The sequence below is a fragment of the Dryobates pubescens genome, chromosome 13 (assembly GCF_014839835.1).
Source record: "Dryobates pubescens isolate bDryPub1 chromosome 13, bDryPub1.pri, whole genome shotgun sequence".
NCBI lineage: Eukaryota > Metazoa > Chordata > Aves > Piciformes > Picidae > Dryobates > Dryobates pubescens.
This window is the reverse complement of record NC_071624.1, coordinates 5,627,176-5,645,385: the sequence shown is the minus strand read 5'-3', so window position 1 is coordinate 5,645,385 and position 18,210 is coordinate 5,627,176. Positions and strand designations below refer to the sequence as shown.

Genomic DNA, 18,210 nt, shown 5'->3' with positions numbered 1-18,210 from the left:
CCAGCTCTCTGAGACCAGCATATTTGCAGCCAGCAGTCTTTTCAACCTTACTGTACCCATGTGTTCTTCTTGAGCCACCAAGAAATTAGTAATAAAAATACTATGGCAACCAATAGAAAAGCCTTCCCAGAACTACAAGTGCTAATACCTAACTTCCCCCTCCCAAACTCAAAGTTGAAATCACACAGAAGTTGTAGTGACTATGAACATCTGGAAAGGGCCACAGGATTCCTTTAGCAACCAAGCACGCAGTGCTCAGAGAGAGCAGAGCAAACATACTACCTCTGGCAACTTCATATGAGGTAAGAGAGCTGTGACTAATGTAGCCAAACACACTGACAGGCAGTATTAGGTGAACACTGGTGGAGCTGTGAAATCAGCTGTGGTCTTAATTCACTGCTTTCAGCATCTTAATCAAGACCAGTTTACAGAGACAAAACAGGAGAAGGCTTTACTTTGAACCCAAACTATTTCTAAGTGTTAGAGGCCACTTATAAAGCCTTTGAACCATCTGTATAAGCAGGGCTTGTAATCATGGAATGGTTTAGGTGGGAAGGGACCTTTCAAGGTTCTCTAGTCCAGCCTCCTGCAGTGAGCAGGGACATCTTCAGCTAGATCAAGTTACTTAGACCAGCCTGACCGGGAATGGTTCCAGAAATCTACCACCTCTCTGGGTTTGTGCAGCCTCTGCAGTCTGAAGCAGGAGGGAAGTACGCTGTGCTTACAGCAGGCTATCACCATGAGCCCTGCTCCCACTAGGATGAAATAGGCATCTCAAAAAATGTGTCCCTCATTTTCTTCTCTGTTAGAAAGCACATTATTGTTAACTAAGATACAGGTGGGAAATTCTTAATGCCATTTTCTGGTGCACAGAGTGAGAAATGAGTTTATATGAATAAGTGCAGGCCCTGCACTCAGATGTTACAGGGAATTTAAACATTGAAAAGCAGGTTTAGAGCAAAACCAAAAAAAGAAAACACCAGTTGTTGTGCCCACTAATTGTAATTAGCTGCTGCCACTCACTTCAGCCAAAATATAACTGACATTCAGAAAGTGACGAGATTATCTGGATATTCTCATGACCCATGTAAACAACAAAGGAACAGAGTTTGCAAAATACAATCTCATTTCTTAGAGCATAAAATGATCTCTTGCAGATGGATGTTGAAAAAGACACCTCAGGGCAGGGTACCCCATAATTCCTGAATTTTACTGCACACTCTTTTGAAGCACTTGTGCTGACAGAAAGCTAGATTAAATATAGGATGGGTCTGAACTAGCAGTTCTCTGGAGTGGTATGTAGAGAGCTTTGTTAAGGAATACGTGGAGAGTGCACATTTCTCTCATCTTTAATAATGTGATTGTTAAGAATATTGCTAGAGAACAAACATTGTATCTCAGCATTATAGCTGCTGTGGAAGATGACTTGCAAGACATATAGTGGTACAGAAACTGGATGCAAGCCACACAGAGGGGCAGTGCAAGCATTGAGAATATTCTCTAGAGCAGTTGGGTAAAGCACAAATGCAAAAGCAGCTAAAAGGAAATAAAATCAGTTTTGTAGAATCTGTTGAGAAACTTCAGTGAACCACTAAAGTCTGCAAGCCAGCCTTTCAGATTTGCATTCCAAAGTCAGGAACTCTGACACCAGTAAGTCTAGGCAGGCTGAACAAGCCATCATTTAATCTCTCATAAGTGGTGAAAGCAACCAACCTTCAGGTAGCCCTCAAAACAGAAGTAATGGCAAGGCAGCCTTCTCTGGTAGCTAGAGTAAGCATCAGGGTTTGAGTTTGCTGCGTTGTTCTAGAGCTGAAACTTCTAAGAAGCAATAGAGATTCATTGATCTCAGGCCTGATCTATGCATGATCTGAGAACACGCAGTTCACTAAAAACCTAGGTCCTAAATTTCTAAGTGATGCCAGACTGCATAGCTCCTCTGGCAGCTTGTTCTTTTAGTCACTCATCAGTTGAAGGCATATCCTTATCTTCATCATCAGTCCTATCTTTTAGTTGTTGACGAGCAAACTCCTCAAATACCAGCTCTGCTTCACTGAAATGGAAGAAACACAGGTCTTTCAAAAACACATTAGCAATTTTTTTTATACTAGCAGACTAAAGGCAACATATAGGAGGAAGAAGAGAAGCCTGGAACAGACTCTAGTAATGTTTCCTTTGTCTTTAAAGGGATTTGGGTTAGGCACCATCTTTATTGATAGGATGCTATCAGTATGAACAGTACTTGACTGAGCAAGTCAGGATGCAAACTGAGGAAGTTTTAATCTGTACCAAATCACATCTATTCCAGCCATCTGAATAGTCTACAGCCTGAAAGGGGTCTTTGTCTGGAAATAAAATGTGAAACCTTTCATCCTTATTCCTTCTGTACTAACATAGGGGCACATGGTCAAACCTACTGAGTTCCTGAAACTTAAAGATACAGATCATCAGCTGACCACACACATCTCCCTCCAACTATGAGGCAAAACATGTTCATTTAAACTAGTTTTGCATGGTCAGTCATTGCTGTTCAACTGACAGCAGTTGGACAGTAACTTACTTTGGATTTAAGCTCATACTCAGTGAACACTGTAGATTTTTGGGCAGTTTCAAGGAGTTTTTGAGAGTCAATGCACCACTGAAGCTAGAATGTAAAATATTAAAAGAAACTTACCCATCCTTCCCTGCAGTCATCAGCAGGCAGTAAAGGAGGAAAAAAATAAACCAAGTAGTTAGAACAGTGGAAAATTTATAAACTGAGAAGATAAAAGAGATTTGCAGCTATACAAGGAGAATTCCAGAAAGCCTCAAAATGTGTGTATGTGCACCTCATGAAGCAAAACTTGATCTCCTGAATGGAAAAGCACTGTAGCAAAGCTGCCCAAGACTGCAGAAGGGCTTGTTAGAAGTCACAGCTGTGAGAGGCATCTGTGCACACACTTCTACTCAGAGATGACAGAACTTGCGTGACATGATGTTAGCCTTAAGTGGTCTGTCACTGTAATTTAAGTAGTCAGCTGATGAGAAGATGATGTTCTTGCTCAATAAACATGAAGTTATTAAAACCAGAGGTCAGGATACAGAAGGGCTTAGGTGGTCTCTCATTAGATAGGTCATGCACTTGAGGCAATACTCCCAATTTCATCTTTCCCTAAATAAAATCCCAAGACCTTTGGCATCTGAGTTTCTTTAATGGGATCTTTGCTAACCACACTGTAACAAATCCTGCTTGCTAGCAGGATTCCTTTTGGAAGCTGTTTCAGCACAGCCTAAAATAAACAGAACAGACTGTATTGCAGTGATGCAAAGCAGGGCAGGGATTTTTTGGTTCTCACAGTTTATCTTTAGCAAGTAACAGTCACTTCCGTGGCTTACTTCCCATGAATTTAAGTCAGGGAGCAAAGCACACCTAGGCCGTCATCATCAGGGATCTGACGTGCTTCAGTGACTGGATAACTTACTACCCAGAGAAGTCCCACCCACAGCACACACTAAAATCAAAGACAACAAGTGGCAACCAACACTGCTGGAAAGATCAGCATTGAAAGTATGTCAGTGGGGCCACTCTAGCCAAAATGCCTTAAAGGATGGATCATGTAAAGATGATATTCATGATGGTATCTGTTCACACTCAGAAAGAATGGTTTACTCCTCTCACAGAAGCCAAGAGGAAGTCTGGAAGGTCTCAGGACATGCATGCTTGAGATGGATTTAAAATTAAATATGTAGAACTTTTAGATTTTCCAATACACAAAGCATCATTCTCATTTCATTTTTCATCCAGTTTTTATTCTTTACATAGTCAGCTCTTTCCCCACTTTGAAATACATTCATTACTGTGGGAACAGTGACATCACTGATGTGGGTAAAGTTGAGTGAGATACTCACCCATGCCAAATCTTAAAGCAGGTATTGAGGAGAGGAAATAGGTATTGTTTCACTTGGGCATTACTTTACTGTCAGGTAAATCACAGAATAGAATCACAGAATTGTTTTGGTTGCAAAACACCTTTAAAAGTATCGAGTTCAACCATTATCTTACTCTCCCAAGTCTGGTACTAAATCATGTCCCTCAGCACCACATCTCTACATCTGTTAACCCTTTCTCATAGCTTACTGAATCAATACATAGGTAGTGTGGCAGTAGAGTAATGCTTATCATACATCTCAGATGTAAGATTACATTCAGAGATGCAAGACTTTAATCTACAGGCTGTTATACTATATCCCATACACTTGTTAAATGTCTACATTTAAATCCTAGCCCCACTTCACATAGTTCTCTTGCTGTCCTGTGGCTTATTTAACATTATAACACTGAAAAATTCTCAGGCACCTGAAAATGGATAGAGCTTTTCTTGTTTTAACTGGCATGCTAGCAATTGCTTTGAGGCTTGACGTGGGAGAGGGCTGTGTTCAAAGATCAGTGAGGCTCCAGAATGTCACCATACACTCTGCAGAAGGTTTTCTGTATGCTTTTATTATGCAGCCACAGAAGTGATTCCATATAATTAAAATTGTGGCATATGGTAATTTTCATTGTAAGACTGCTTCTAACCTCTCAACTTTAAAGGGAGGGGGAAAAAAAAGAAAAGAAAAGGAAAAAAAAAGGAGTAGGCTGTGTTATTTTTCAACACATTGAAGTGCTTTAAAAATTCACTAATTCCTGGAAGTTACAATACCAATACCGGGCAGGTACAGCTTTACTATCAAAGGGACACAACATTTATGGGTTTCTTAACCTTGCATGAAAGGACTGGTTTGAACAAGGGAGCAAACTAATGACAGTTTGTTGAACAGCAGCCAAAACAAAGGCTAGTCCAAGACATAGGCCCACAAAATGTAAAGCATCAGGAGAAGGGCAGGAAAACCCCAGACCAAAGAACTCATGCTGAGACCACTGTCTTGAGAAAAAACAGCAGGAGCTTCTGGACTAAATAATGACCAGAAAAGGTCTTGGAAGCATGAAGAGACACAACCCATTTTGAATCTGTCTTTAAAAAAACCAGATCGCTACACATTTTTGTCAACAGGCAAAAAAGGCAGACTGCCAATGTGACAGGAGCTGCTCTGTCTAAAAATAGCGACCTGTGAACCACGTGGGTCCAAAAACAGATGTAAAACCAACACATATGAAACATGCAAATGCTGGCCTACAAGAAGTCTAAGACAAGGAAGCTATAAATAAACAGGGGAAAGGAAAGGCAGCAAACTGTTCCTTTTTTGTCTCCTCCAGGCACAGAAAAGAAAGATCAATCTGCAGTAACCATGCACTCTGACAGACCTGCTTTTTACTGAATGATGAATACTCCAGAGCTTGCTCACAGACAAAACAAAGCAAACTGCTGTACACAATAGGTGACCACACTTGTCCCAGTTTGTCCCTAAAAAAATTAAACCATCTTCTTGAGCAGCTTATCTTTCTGAGGCGCTCTGCATCCAAATCAGCTGTGCATGATTAAATATACTGATGCTACACATGATTTACATTGGACATAAATCATGTTGGCTAGAGAAAGGAAAAGGATACTGACCCAAGACAAGGAAGAATCATACTACATGACATTTTTTAAATTTCACTTTAGCTTTGACTCTGTAAGATGCTTACTTTGACTTTCTTTCCTTTCTCCCAGCTGTATCTTAGATGAAGTGACAGTCAAGTAAGCAAGGAGGTGCAATAGGCAAACTGGTTACTACTGACTCATCAGTAAAAACAAAAGGGAATGGAAAAAGAAGAGGAGTGGTCTCAAAATCCCCTGTGCATGCATGCCTGCTTACACCCACTGTGGAGGCTGCTGAACAAGCCAACAAAACAAAATTCTGTCTTGTGGGGCCTTTGAGAGTCTAAACACTGCTTGTTGAAGCTTCACATCTGCAATTAAGTCTTGATTTGCTTGATTCCAAATTAAGTGGTATTGCACTAATGAAACACATTTCATTTCCTGGAGTTTGAGAGAAGGTGGTAGAATAAAAATTTTAAAAGCATGAACTCCTAATTGGAGAGAGCAATTAGGCACAGTGCATGGAAAACTACAGGCCAGTAAAGCCAGAAAGAGTTTCAGTTTACCAGCTTCATGTGGAAGACTGTTTTGTTCCCTGTAATGAGCTCAGACACCGCGTTCCATCATGGTTTTCAAGTCATCTGTGCAGGCTTCAGAGGAATTTTCTGTTGTGTTACAGTACCTTTTTTTTTTTAAGAGAAGGCATTTATTTCTTGAGTTAGGGCTTTTTCATAGATAAGCTCCTGAAACTACCTACAATTATTTCTATGTTTAAGAAACTCGCAGTTTCCATCTCTACAAAACCGATGAACCCTAGCTGCCTTCTGACAGCATGCTCCTAGAAGACTTCAATGTAGCAAACAATATGTGGGCTGTGGTAAGAGGATGTGTTGGGGGAAGTGATCTGAGAAATATTGCAGCTCTCCATTTCCCCTGTAAAGTCTGCTGCCCACATCCTTTTGAGTGCATTATATAAGTGAGTGTGTCAGCTCTCCTTTGAAATGATCTTAGAAGGGAGAATTGTCTGCCTTCCATTCTTCCTCGTATTACAAATGCTTCTGTGAGAATCATCTGACTGAAGCATAAGGAATAGAAAGGGATTTGTGGCATTGTTAACAAAAGGAAATGTCTTATGAAAAACATTCTCAAAATGTGAAATACTTTACAGTTACCTAAGCTTTTGGATGATCCTTAGATGAAGTTTTCAAGCTTTTCTCTGTGCCCACGAAAGCACCATATTGTGCAGCTCTGGGCTGTCCCACCCACACTGCCATGGGAGGCTTGCACTGACGCTAGATGGCCCTCACCAGCCACTGCTACTGGAGCTAGCCCCAGCCCGCTTCTAAGTTCCTCGACAAGGGGATTGCTACACGAAAGCCTGAGGGAAATGCCTCAGTATGTACAAGCCACCAGACGACACAGAAGACCCTTGCCAAAGCGGCTTTCCTACAACGAGACACACACTTGAGGTCACGTTCAAGCGTGCAGCAATGTCAGCGTTTTGCTGTCAGAGCTTCACTGACCCGTGACACAAAAGAGAAAGCCACAGCATAGGCACAGCTATGCCAACAAAACTGTTTGCTTCATAGCAGCTTCTCTTCTCACAGGACAGCTCTGGCCAGCATGCAGAATCCTGCTCTACTCCTTGGTGATGTGGCTGCTTCCTCTACATCCACAGCAGAAAAGCAGTGAGAGGGGAGTAGACTTTGTGTTTTGTCCCAAGATGACTCTGAGACTATTGTGCTACTCTGAAGGGGCTGGAACATGCACAAAAAACTTCTCATATGAGCATGTTCTGTGTCTGTGCTAAGAGGCCAGGCTGGCACAGCTCACAGCAGGACATTTCCCAGTGAAAATTAGTTTCCTGCAGTGCAATTCTCACAGCAGTGAAGAAACCTACCTTTGGCTACTCCAGCACATCTATAATTAGCAAACATCAATTCCCATGCAGAGCAAATGAGTGTGGAGCAAATCACCAATCTCTCTTCTCATTGCTCACTCTTAATTCCTCCAACAATTTTGCACAATAAGGACTTAAGTCACTCCTTTCTAATGCTTCTTAGAAACAGCAGCTTAACCTAAGTTAGAGCCGACAGAAAAGATAGAGCTGACAGAAAAGATAAGCAGCACAGAAGCAGCCATGGTTTTTTGTTTGAAGCCTATGAAACTCTGTCCAGATATTGAGGGCAGGAGAAGATCACTCCTCTCTAACAGCCCCAGTATCAAAAGGCTGGCATAATGTTTTGTGTTCAATAGCCGCTTCAGATGCTGTACAGGAGCTTCTGATTTAGTGTGAGCACCTTGCGGTTTCACCTTGAAGAATAGAGACAGCCAGGGCCTGAGGAAGTGGGAGAAGAACACAGATGCTCAAGACAGGCTGCAGTTTTGGAATCTGATCCCAAACCTTGACATGCTTGGGAAAAGCTAGCTCCTTACACTGCTTTAAAGGGCCCACACTTCCATTTACTGACCTGACTCTGAAGAGATATTCCTCTCAGATACCCACTGAACATAAAGACCACATGAAGATAATGGACATCCTAAATCACAAACAGTTTTATCACCTCCTGACTTTGCTTAGAAGTATTTTCCTTTTTACAGTGCTCATGTGCCTTTGATGTTTTCTATGACAGATTATTTTTTGTACTATATTAGAAGCTGGCTGAGAATTGCTAGCTCTTTAATTCAGAACATTTTGCACAGTAGTCATGAAATTTGACTTCCTCAACTCCCTGTGCTTGAGTTATGATTCCATGGACCAAAGATAAAAATGGAACCCATTTCCACTTCCTCCCATCTTAGCATCTCTCCTTCCCTTTATTTGGTGCCTTGAGGTTGAGATATACAAATATCTATATATACATACACATGCATACAGATATATACACACACAGAGAAGCCCCTCTACTGGAGTCTGGTAGATCCTAAAGGTGTCCTGTGGAGCAAACCATAGTAAGCCTTGAAATGTAGGACTCCACCTAAGCAATAGGAGGAAAAAAACCAGGCATAACTGACCTGCTGGGTTCTCTTCCTCAGGTTTGGGGTGCATGAGACGAAACGGCAGTTCCGTGCCCACTTCGCTTTAAGGAGAAGAGAGAATGCATCAGATCCATTCATGTCTGGTTCAGTCCCCACCTCAGGCCAGCCCAGGCCCTGAACTCCAGCTTCACCCATTCTTTTGTCTTTGTCTAATCATAATTTTCCCCTCAAAATGAGTTAAACTCTGATCTCTCCACAAATGTCCCAAGCATATTCACGTCAATAAACTGAGTTTATTATGTACTGACTGTACTTACATGTACATAAAATCAAAGCAATTTTTGCAATTGCTTCATTTTCACAGCTGAATGCACAGGCTTCTTACTTGTATCAGTTTAAGGGAGAGTTGTTTGGTTTGGTTTTAATTATTTTTTTTAGGGAGGTGGCCAAGGAATAAGAAAGAGGATAAAATGATGAATTCACAACTATAACTACATGGTCCTTAAAAAAAGATGACATTTACCTGGAAGTGAGGTCTCCCAGCATGCTACAGAAGAAAACAAGGAGAAAAACATTGTGCTGCACTATCAAGTGCTGGTTTACCCGTGGACTATTAAAATTACCTTCCTCATATAGTCTTTTCCACTTGCCACAAAACATAACATCCAGATACACTTGTTTTTTAAAAAGGTAATTTTAATTGTTCATGTCCTTCCCATGGATGGAGAAAGACTCTATTGAATTCCTGATCAAGTTTTGGGTATGGGTGCTTTCTGAGAGCCAGAGGGCAAGGGCAATCAGAGTAGCACAGAAGGCAGGTAAATCAGTGACTCGTTTTTTTTTTACTAGAAAAGAGGATATCATCAACTATCATCAACTGGAAGTTTTTATTCTTGTCCTCTTTTGCGCTGTACACTGGTAACATCATCTTCTCCCAGAGGTTGGCTCAGTACAGAACCTGAGCTACAGTAGTTATGACTCTCAGGCAGATGTCTCTGCCTTCTGCTCTGGGAGAACAAGAAAGTCAGATGGTATCTATGGAAGGTAACCTAACCACTCTGGCTCAGGACAGGTTTCTCTGGATAGCATCTTGTGCTTTACAGGCAGCCTGACGTTCTACCACGTGTCCTTTCTGCTGGAGTGGACTGTGCTGCCATCTCCCCACTCATCAATGAAGTACACACGCTCCCCTGTCTTTATGCAGATGTAGCAAAAAGTCTGGTACTCTTACCCTGGAACAGTGAGCTTCACTTTGACCTTGTAGGAAACCAGAATCCCCATCACTGTCTTGTCTATTCCATCCTTAATACTACCAGAGAGAACACAGTAGGGTTAGGGGTGCAACACAGCAACAACCTGGAACAGGAATGAGGTGAAGACTCCATTCTCCTGAAAGTGACTGAGCAGAGCCTGAGGGATATCTCCAGCTCATCACCACTATTCATCCTGAATGAATATGATAGGCTAAGTAATGCAGGGTAGAGGTACCCATATGGGCATGCATTTACACCTACAAACTCCTGAGAGAAGTGTCTCTGACGTCTTTAGAACCCTCCACTACCTGGGACCACTGAAAATTCTACTCACACAGTACTAGAAGCCAGGTTGGTGTCCTCATCCTTAAGCCTTCCATCCAGAGCTATTTCCCGTGTCTCTCGGTTATTTGCTAGCAAGGGCAGAAGTGTCAGTGTCTTGGTTAGGCTGCTGTTTGGCTGCACCTTCTCCCTGAAAGCAAGTAGCAGGTGAAAGGAGGAAAGCTATACCCTCTGATTTGCATTACACACCCAACAAAGAGAATTTCCAAACAGATTACAAAGCTGTCAAAAAGGAGTGGAATTTATCTGTCCAAATTTAGTTGTCTACAATGCAGATGTCTACATTGAAGCTAGTACAAAAATTGCCTTTATAATCAGCAGAGAGGAACAAACACATGCAGAAAGTAATTGATTTCACATTAAGGCAGACTTCTAAAGTAAGTCAAAACTAAGATGCAAATCTCCAAATCTGGACAAAATGAATCCTAGTTGAGAAGACAATAGAAAACGTGTCTTCAAGATACAGAGCAAAGCATCAGAAAAACATGAAGTGCCTGGGTGTGTCAAACCCTTCTAACAAATTAAACAAAGCAAAGCTCAATGCTGCAATGACAGTGGAGTGCAAAAGAGGAAGTGATTTTACACAATGTCAGGATCTCAAGGTTTTCATGGGCTTTCTAAAGCCAAAAGTAAAGAAATAGTGTGGAAAAGACTGGCCTTAAGCTAGAGCATCCATGACTCCCAGTCAAACAGCAGCACCTTTCAGAAAACGGTTGCAACTCTATTTAAAGACTTCAAGCAATGAGAAGCCTTCCACAGCCCCTGCTAAGCTTTTCTAGTAGGTAATTACTCCTCAAACCTCTTCTACAATCTCTCCATTCTCTGAAAAGTTGGGCAGGGTCCCTGCTGGCTACATGGAAAGATCCAGATAGTATGGGTGGTGTGGGGGACTGGGGGACACACAAACAAGGTGAGAGGAGAGATGAGAGCACTGTGACAGCAGGCAACTGCTAGACTATAACTAGGAGTACCTCCATTACTGTGGAGGAGGATAATTGAAAGGGTATGAAGGAGCAAGAAGGGATAAACAGGGCATTCACTCACTGTGCTTCCTCAGCAGCTACCACTTTTGTGTAGCTGTCACTGGAGTATAAAACCACATTGGCAACCTGTTCCACTGAGTGAGAAGGGAGAAAGCAGACAATCAATTGTGTGTACACATCAGAACTGACATAGCTGCCTGCTCTCTGCTGGGTCTCAGGGATGGAAGACATGATGAGGACAGCAGGAAAACCCATCCATTTAGAGCCTGAAGGGACCACCAGGTCAGACAGGCCGACCTGGAAAGAGACCTACAGCACACAAATGGTCAAAGTCTGTCCTCCCTGAATGGCACCCACAACCTAGATTTGGGGGTTGCAAAAAATCAATAAGCCATGGTTTTCCCTCAGGAACCTTGTCTTTCCATTGTAAAGATCTCCCTCTTTCTTTTCTAAGAACTTTTATCTATGGTGTCTGGTATCTCCCATGCATTTGCATTCAGGAGATACCATCACTAGCCAGACTATAGTCAAGAACCTCTGATAATAAATGGCTTATATTCTTCAATCAAACACCAAAAAGGGTAAGGACAGAATCCGGGGACCAACAAGGTCTTTTCCTGCCTGACAGAGTTTTATTAGCCTAAAAATACTTTAGACAGTGCACTGAAGACTGGTACTGAACCGACTTTCTCTGTTACAGAGCTTTGTACACTTCAGCAATTTTGTTCCCTCCCTGCATTCTCTTTCTCACCCTTTATGTCTCAGACTGTGTTCCACAGGTCCAATTGCAGATACCAGACCCTTCTTCTTTACTAGAGGGGGCATACTGGCACCCGAAGTTATGACTAACCATGAGAATTAGGGAAAAAGCTGCAGTGTTTTACTCCATGAACAGCAAAGAGACAGCAACAGGATAAATTCCTGACTTGCCCCAGAGTGCCTGCTTAAATTGTTTGCAGGCAACATTCTGTCTCTCAGTCCTCTCACCATTCAATCTTCTTCACTTCAAAGAATCCCAAACAACAGTAAAACCATACCCTGGACTTTGATTTTCTTCACTGTTTTCTCTGTGCTGTTGTTGATGGTGATAGTGACTGGAATGGGCTCACCATGGTAGTACACCTAGAAGGAATGCAACGTTCAGAAACCCAGTCAAGAGGTTTCTCCCAAGCTCCAAACCACTCTAGTCCCTCCAGATTAAATTTCCTCAAGAGGCCAGAAAAGGCAAGATGACCCCTAGCAATGATTCATGACCCTTCCTTCAATCTAGCCTCAAATGTGTTTGGAAATAGGGTCCCACCCTTCCTGAAGGGTAACTACAGAACTACAAGGGAGGCCCTGAGTGCTTGGACAAGTCATTCTCAGCTGTGATCATCTGAATAATACAAAAGTAGCTGCTTTGGACAGCAAAATGCATATTGGTGCATCAGTACTATCAAGTCCACTGCTAAAGGCAAACTTCTCACCTCTTTACTGAGGCAAGCTTTCAAGTGTAATGGCTTGTTGGACATGAAGAACTGCCAGGTGGTCTCTGCACAAGGTTGGGGTCCTGGCTTTTCTGGAGCATATTGCACCTTACGGATCAGCAGACGTGCAGAGTTCCTGGGAAGCAGCAAAGGACAACATGGTGGTGCTTTGTGCTTGGCTGAGGCCTGAGTTCTGCATTCATATGTGCTTACACCCAAGAAGGCCATTGGCAAATGGAGCAACTTGAGCAAGCAACCAAGGTGCATTACTGGACCACCCACCCCCATTAAGAAGGGCAAAGATGAGGACAGACACACACAATCTGTTACCTCTTATGAACTCTCTCTTCCACATTCTCTGTGGAGAAAGCTTTCACCTCAAAGTCCACCCCACAGCTCTGCCAGAGAGAGAGGACAGCTGTGAAATCAGTGTCAGAAACCAAGAGTATCTACAGATGTTTAAATATCTTTCTGTACACCAGAAAGTGGCAGATTCCTGCCAACTGCAAATTCTTCTGATCTCCTATTATTCTATCCCTAACAACTGATGTGGCAGCATCTATCCATTCTACTCTGCCACTGATAAATGTGGCTCAGTTCCCTGCTCCTAGAAGGCCTTCTGAGAGACCAGTGCTATAGAGTTTACAGCATGCTACAGGTTAGAAGACTAACCAGCTTGTGAGGCTCTTGAGTCCAACTTGGGTTTCTGAACTGAATTTCTGAATTTGCTTTGGAATACCACTATCTAACTCAGGATCAGTTTCTTTCTCAACATCTAGAGTAGGAGTGATGAGGCCAAGCTGACCTTTGCTTTAACAGGTTTATACCACCACAGGACATCTGTGTGAGTCCCAGATAACTCTCTACAGACTAATGCAAGGAGTTTTGATAGAATAATACTCCTTGGCAAAAAACACAGCTGATCCTTGTTGCACTGGATTCTGTAACCTGTGTCTCATCTTGCCCAGCTGGTTATTCTAGCTCTACTGTTCAGAGAAGCATCCAGTTAAGTATAGAAGGAATACTTTAAACCTTGCAGAATGTATGATGTAGTAACTTTTACACCAGGGGTTGTTTTATTTACACACATGTGTAAGCCAGCCCTTCTCTGCATTTAATTCAGAAGCAGGTCTTACAGTGATCTGTGAGATTTGAGACACTCAGTCTTCTCTTCTCTCATGCAGCCTGACAGCTACAAGCATTTTATGTGCAGCCAACCTGCAAATCATGTGGTACCCTTAAGGAAACTACAAGCATTGCAGATTTAGCACTTTTGCTGCCATGCCTTTCTTATTCTGAGGATTTAAATTTCAGTTCCACGACACACACTTGTAGCTCTAAAGCCAGGATCCTGCTATTGGTGGCATGGCACAGTAAAATCCAGTATCACCTTATTGTACTCTCGGGCAAGCCAAATAAATTCACATGACTTTTTCCATCTGACTTGCTTCAAACATGATTAAATACAGGTGTCCCATTGGTCTCACCTTATCAACATCACAAGGAGCAGGCTGCAGGCAGACTGAACAAGGCAGGTAATCTGGAAACTGTGAGGAGGAGAAAAATACCACAAAGCAACATTACACAGTGTAGTTAATATATTGCTCACAAAAGGTACAAAGCGATCCTAAAGACAACAGGTCACTTGTTGTAATGTGGTAGCCCTTTGAAATTCTGGCTAAGATAAGGGTCTTAATATGCTGGGGCTTATCTTGCTTGTATCAACGAGTTTCTCTCTTCCAAAATACTCCAAGAGTCAAGAAAGTATTTAAAAAAAAAAAGAAAAGGAAAAAAGGTAAAAATAAGTCAAAGCACACGAAGCACCTGATCTAAAAATATATATATAAAAAAATAATAACAACATTTCAACAGAACCCTAGAAGCACATCTTAAGAGTAGAGGCTGCAACGTCTGGCTCCTCATCCAAGGACATAGCACAGCGCACAGCAGGCTATGAAGCTCAGCCAGCCACTGGCCTGTATCAGTTTGCAGCACCAGTAACTCCAGACATCAACTGGGAAGTCTGCAGAGCTGTTAATGGAGACTGAGTGCTAACACACCATTAGAGCCTCCAGAAGCTTGAAGATCACTAGATTGTATCAGAGTGGTTAATAATATTATGGCAGGTAACATCTCATTTAGTAGAATCATTCAAAGCCTTCTTTGTTGCTATACCAGAGCATGTGGTTTTCAAACCTGGATCTTCCTAGGGTATGCTGTCACTGACAGTACTGGAAACATATTCTGGCAGAATCAGAATTTGGCAATGAGCTGTTATTTGTTGACAACATCTATTAAAGAGGTTTTCATCTGCTTGTGTGGTCCATAAAATTGTTAAAGAGAAAGAATATAGCACTTCCACTGTGAGCACTGGGGCAATGGTGTGAAGTGTTCCAGCCTCTCAGGAATGGGGAAGGCTGTTGCTAGTACAAAGCCATTGCATGTTTCCTTGCCATTTCAAGGAAAGCACTTTTCACACACAGGTAGAATCTTCTTGTGCTTTACTACTTAGGATAGTAAGAAAAAAAAATATTGTTATGTTGCCTGTCACACAGAAGTGGAACCTTGCATAGCATGAATTCACTGTTAAGCCATGTCTTCAGTCCATTGCTAGGTTTCAGTAGCCTGGTAATAACAGACAAGGAGAAGAAGATCAGAGGCTCTTATGAGATACTTACTGTAAAGAAAAAGGGATAAGCATTTTTCCCCAGCTTCTTCAGCAGAGATTCCTGCAAGTGGGAAAGAGACTCTGGCTTGTCAGCTGGTGGGTACACCTGGACTCGAGAGAAGAACAGGTCCCGTCGGAAGGTGAGACCAATCACATCAATGTCTTCCTGGCCATACCGGAAAGCACAGGTCAGGGACACATACACTGGAAAGAAGCACACAACAGGTAAAGCATGCAACAGGCTAACACTGCAGCCAGGGTGGGATGTAACATCCCCCTGCACTAGAGAGGATCACTGTTGTATAACCCAGTAAGTATTCACGCCATATGTAAGAACATACATTATGTTGAGCATTCACTGGGGAAGAGTTGCATTTGTTCCCTTAAAACAAAAAAAGGCTCTATCTCATCATCTCATTTCAAAAGAGGACTAACAATCTCTAAAGCCTATGTTGCATAAAACCTCACACCTGATTTCCCCTTGATAATTGCAGGATCCACCAATACAACACCATCTGAAAGAAAGGGAAAAATAAGAAAAGATTGATAAAGGGTAACTGGGGTTGAGAGAGCAAGAAGGGCAGCACCTTGTGAACTTACCTACAGGTTCCACATCCCCTACATTGTCAATGAAGTCTCGCTTTCCAAGGTAGATGGTCAGCTGTAGGGAGAAGATGAAGTTTAGGAAGGATGTTGACTTGCTGGAATGAGTCCAGAGAAGAGCAACAAAGTTGGTGAGGGGTTTGGAACACAAGCCCTACGAGGAGAGGCTGAGGGAGCTGGGGTTGCTTAGCCTGGAGAAGAGGAGACTCAGGGGTGACCTTATTACTCTCTACAACTACCTGAAGGGAGGTTGTAGACAGACGGATGTTGGTCTCTTCTCCCAGGCAGCCAGTACCAGGACAAGAGGACACAGTCTCAGGCTGCGCCAGGGGAGGTTCAGGCTGGGTGTTAGGGAAAAGTTCTATACAGAGAGAGTGATTGCCCATTGGAATGGGCTGCCTGGGGAGGTGGTGGAGTCGCCATCATTGGAGGTTTTCAGGAGAAGACTTGATGGGGTGCTTGGTGCCGTGGGTTAGTTGTTTAGGTGGTGTTAGATTGGCTGATGGGTTGGACGCGATGATCTTGAAGGTCTCTTCCAACCTGGTTCATTCTATGTATTCTATGTATGATGATGGCTGAACTACAAAGTGTTGATGAATGTGTGTTGCGTATTTTTTTTTCCAGCAGCCGTACAATCCCCACCAGACTCAAGAGGATTATTCACATGCTTCAGGACTATAGTCCTGAAGAGCTGATATCTATCAACTCTCAATACAACATAATTACCTGTGTATAGATGTCACGATTTTTGGTGCCATCAGGTTGGAAAAACCTTTGTTCTAAACATTTACCAGCGGGACTACAACCCAGGAGGAGGGAGAGGAAAGATTGTATACATGTCCTCTTGTATACATGAGGAGCTTATCCTATAAACTCTGTTTATATCTTCCCTTCAAAATTGTCACTAAATAAACTTTATGGGCCTTCTTCAGAAAGGGAAAAAAAAGGTGGTGGTGGTGGTGGGAACAGAAAAGAACTTTCTACTGAGTCATTCTATAGTCTGAGTAAAACTCATACCTATATAACCCCAGTACTGTGGTACTTACACCTTTGTCACGACTGCTTTTCTTAAAGATAACTTGCTTCCGAGGAGAACTAGGACTCTTCCCACTCATCCCTGCCTTTCGAGGCTCAGGGCAGCTCATGGTCAAAGATGGGTATGTGACTGTGGGTGAATGAAGCTTTTCTACCTCAAAATGTCCTGGGAAGGATACCAAAAAAAAAAAAAAGGTGGAGCAGATAAAACCAGAATTACACTTGGTGGGTAAAGCACTCTACTCCCAGGTATAGTTCAGTACATAGAGTCTGGCTAAGGCTATTTCAATAGCTACTCAGGTACAGCACAGAAGTTGCAGTCTGGGATTTTGCAGAGAGGTTTGTAGAGAATAATTTTGTGAAGAAAGTGGGAAGAGTGCAAATAAAGACAATTAACATGAGGTACTCTGATTTTCAAAAGGGACTTTGAGATTTGTCATCAGAGGCTTATTTAATTTGCCATGAAGTAAGAAGAAAAGACATTTTACTCATTAATAATGGGATAAAATACAGGAAATAGAGAATATCAATACATACAGGGTTTGGCTACTTCCAGGGATTAGATTGTTTGCAGGGAGAGGTGGTGGTGATGTGTTTGGTTTGGTTTGGGGTTTTTTGTTGCCTTTTTTTACCATTGCAATTATCCCACAGCTCAGTGTCATCTGTCCTGGGACGTTTGCTATTGGGCATATCCTTTAATGAATGTAAAGAAGCTCAGATAAGGATTGACTAGCCTGCCCATAGACACAAAGCTTTTCTGGACTCCCAAAACTACACCTATTTTTAGTTGAAGGGCTGCTTCATGATGCAGACTGGACAAGTGATGAAATAATCTATATTCTAGAACAGTAAGTGAAGAGTATTGCACTCAAAGGAAATACGATTTACGGTCTTGACAAAATTATACTTGGCATCACTTGGGAAGAATGTCTTGACTTCAGCAGAGAAATTATTAGGAAATCAAGAACACAACAGAATGCCATTTATACCAGTTCAGAAGCCATTACATCTCTACCTCTTGGATGTAGTGGCTATGTCTAAGACCTAGAAAAGTTGTGGGTATTGGTAAGGAGTCAGATCAAAGCCAAAATGGGAACTCATCTGTCCTACTCTATTTTCCCATTTCAGAACCAAAGGCAACTCAATATTTGCAGGGTATCATCAAACACAAAATATAATGGACCTTAAGAAGATAGCAGTTCAGGATACGTGCCCATAAAGGCAACATATATATGAGGTGTATGGAACCACTTGCAGCCAAGAAAAAAGTGAGATTCTTCAGGGAAAAGAGAGGGGGGAAAAAACCCAAACGAACAAGAAAACAAAACACCCAACCACAAAACAAAACAAACAAACAAAAAGGAAAGAAAAAAAAGGACTGAA

General features: G+C 42.2%; 1 protein-coding gene across 1 annotated transcript; it reads right to left on the bottom strand.

Annotated features, from left to right (window-relative positions):
• Positions 1-1,331: 1,331 nt before the first annotated feature.
• SAG (S-antigen visual arrestin) lies at positions 1,332-16,950 on the bottom strand. The gene is made up of 15 exons (XM_054166341.1): positions 16,839-16,950; positions 15,790-15,850; positions 15,660-15,704; positions 15,200-15,393; positions 14,009-14,068; positions 12,852-12,919; positions 12,522-12,657; positions 12,093-12,177; positions 11,117-11,189; positions 10,065-10,202; positions 9,709-9,786; positions 9,001-9,024; positions 8,514-8,578; positions 2,672-2,681; positions 1,332-2,050 (listed from the first exon to the last, which is right to left on the bottom strand). Exons 1-15 carry the CDS (start codon positions 16,935-16,937, stop codon positions 1,957-1,959), a joined length of 1,230 nt encoding a protein of 409 aa, XP_054022316.1. The 5' UTR covers positions 16,938-16,950; the 3' UTR covers positions 1,332-1,956.
• Positions 16,951-18,210: the final 1,260 nt, after the last annotated feature.

Bases quoted from the DNA above. Each gene is read 5' to 3' on its own strand.
- SAG (XM_054166341.1), bottom strand. From the start codon at position 16,937: ATGAGCTGCCCTGAGCCTCGAAAGGCAGGGATGAGTGGGAAGAGTCCT. The intron at 15,394-15,659 runs GTGTGAGGTTTT...GCTTCTTTCCAG, and splicing joins AATTATCAAGGGGAAATCAG to TGTATGTGTCCCTGACCTGT. The intron at 12,178-12,521 runs GTGAGAAGTTTG...CATTCCTTCTAG, and splicing joins AAGCTTGCCTCAGTAAAGAG to GTGTACTACCATGGTGAGCC.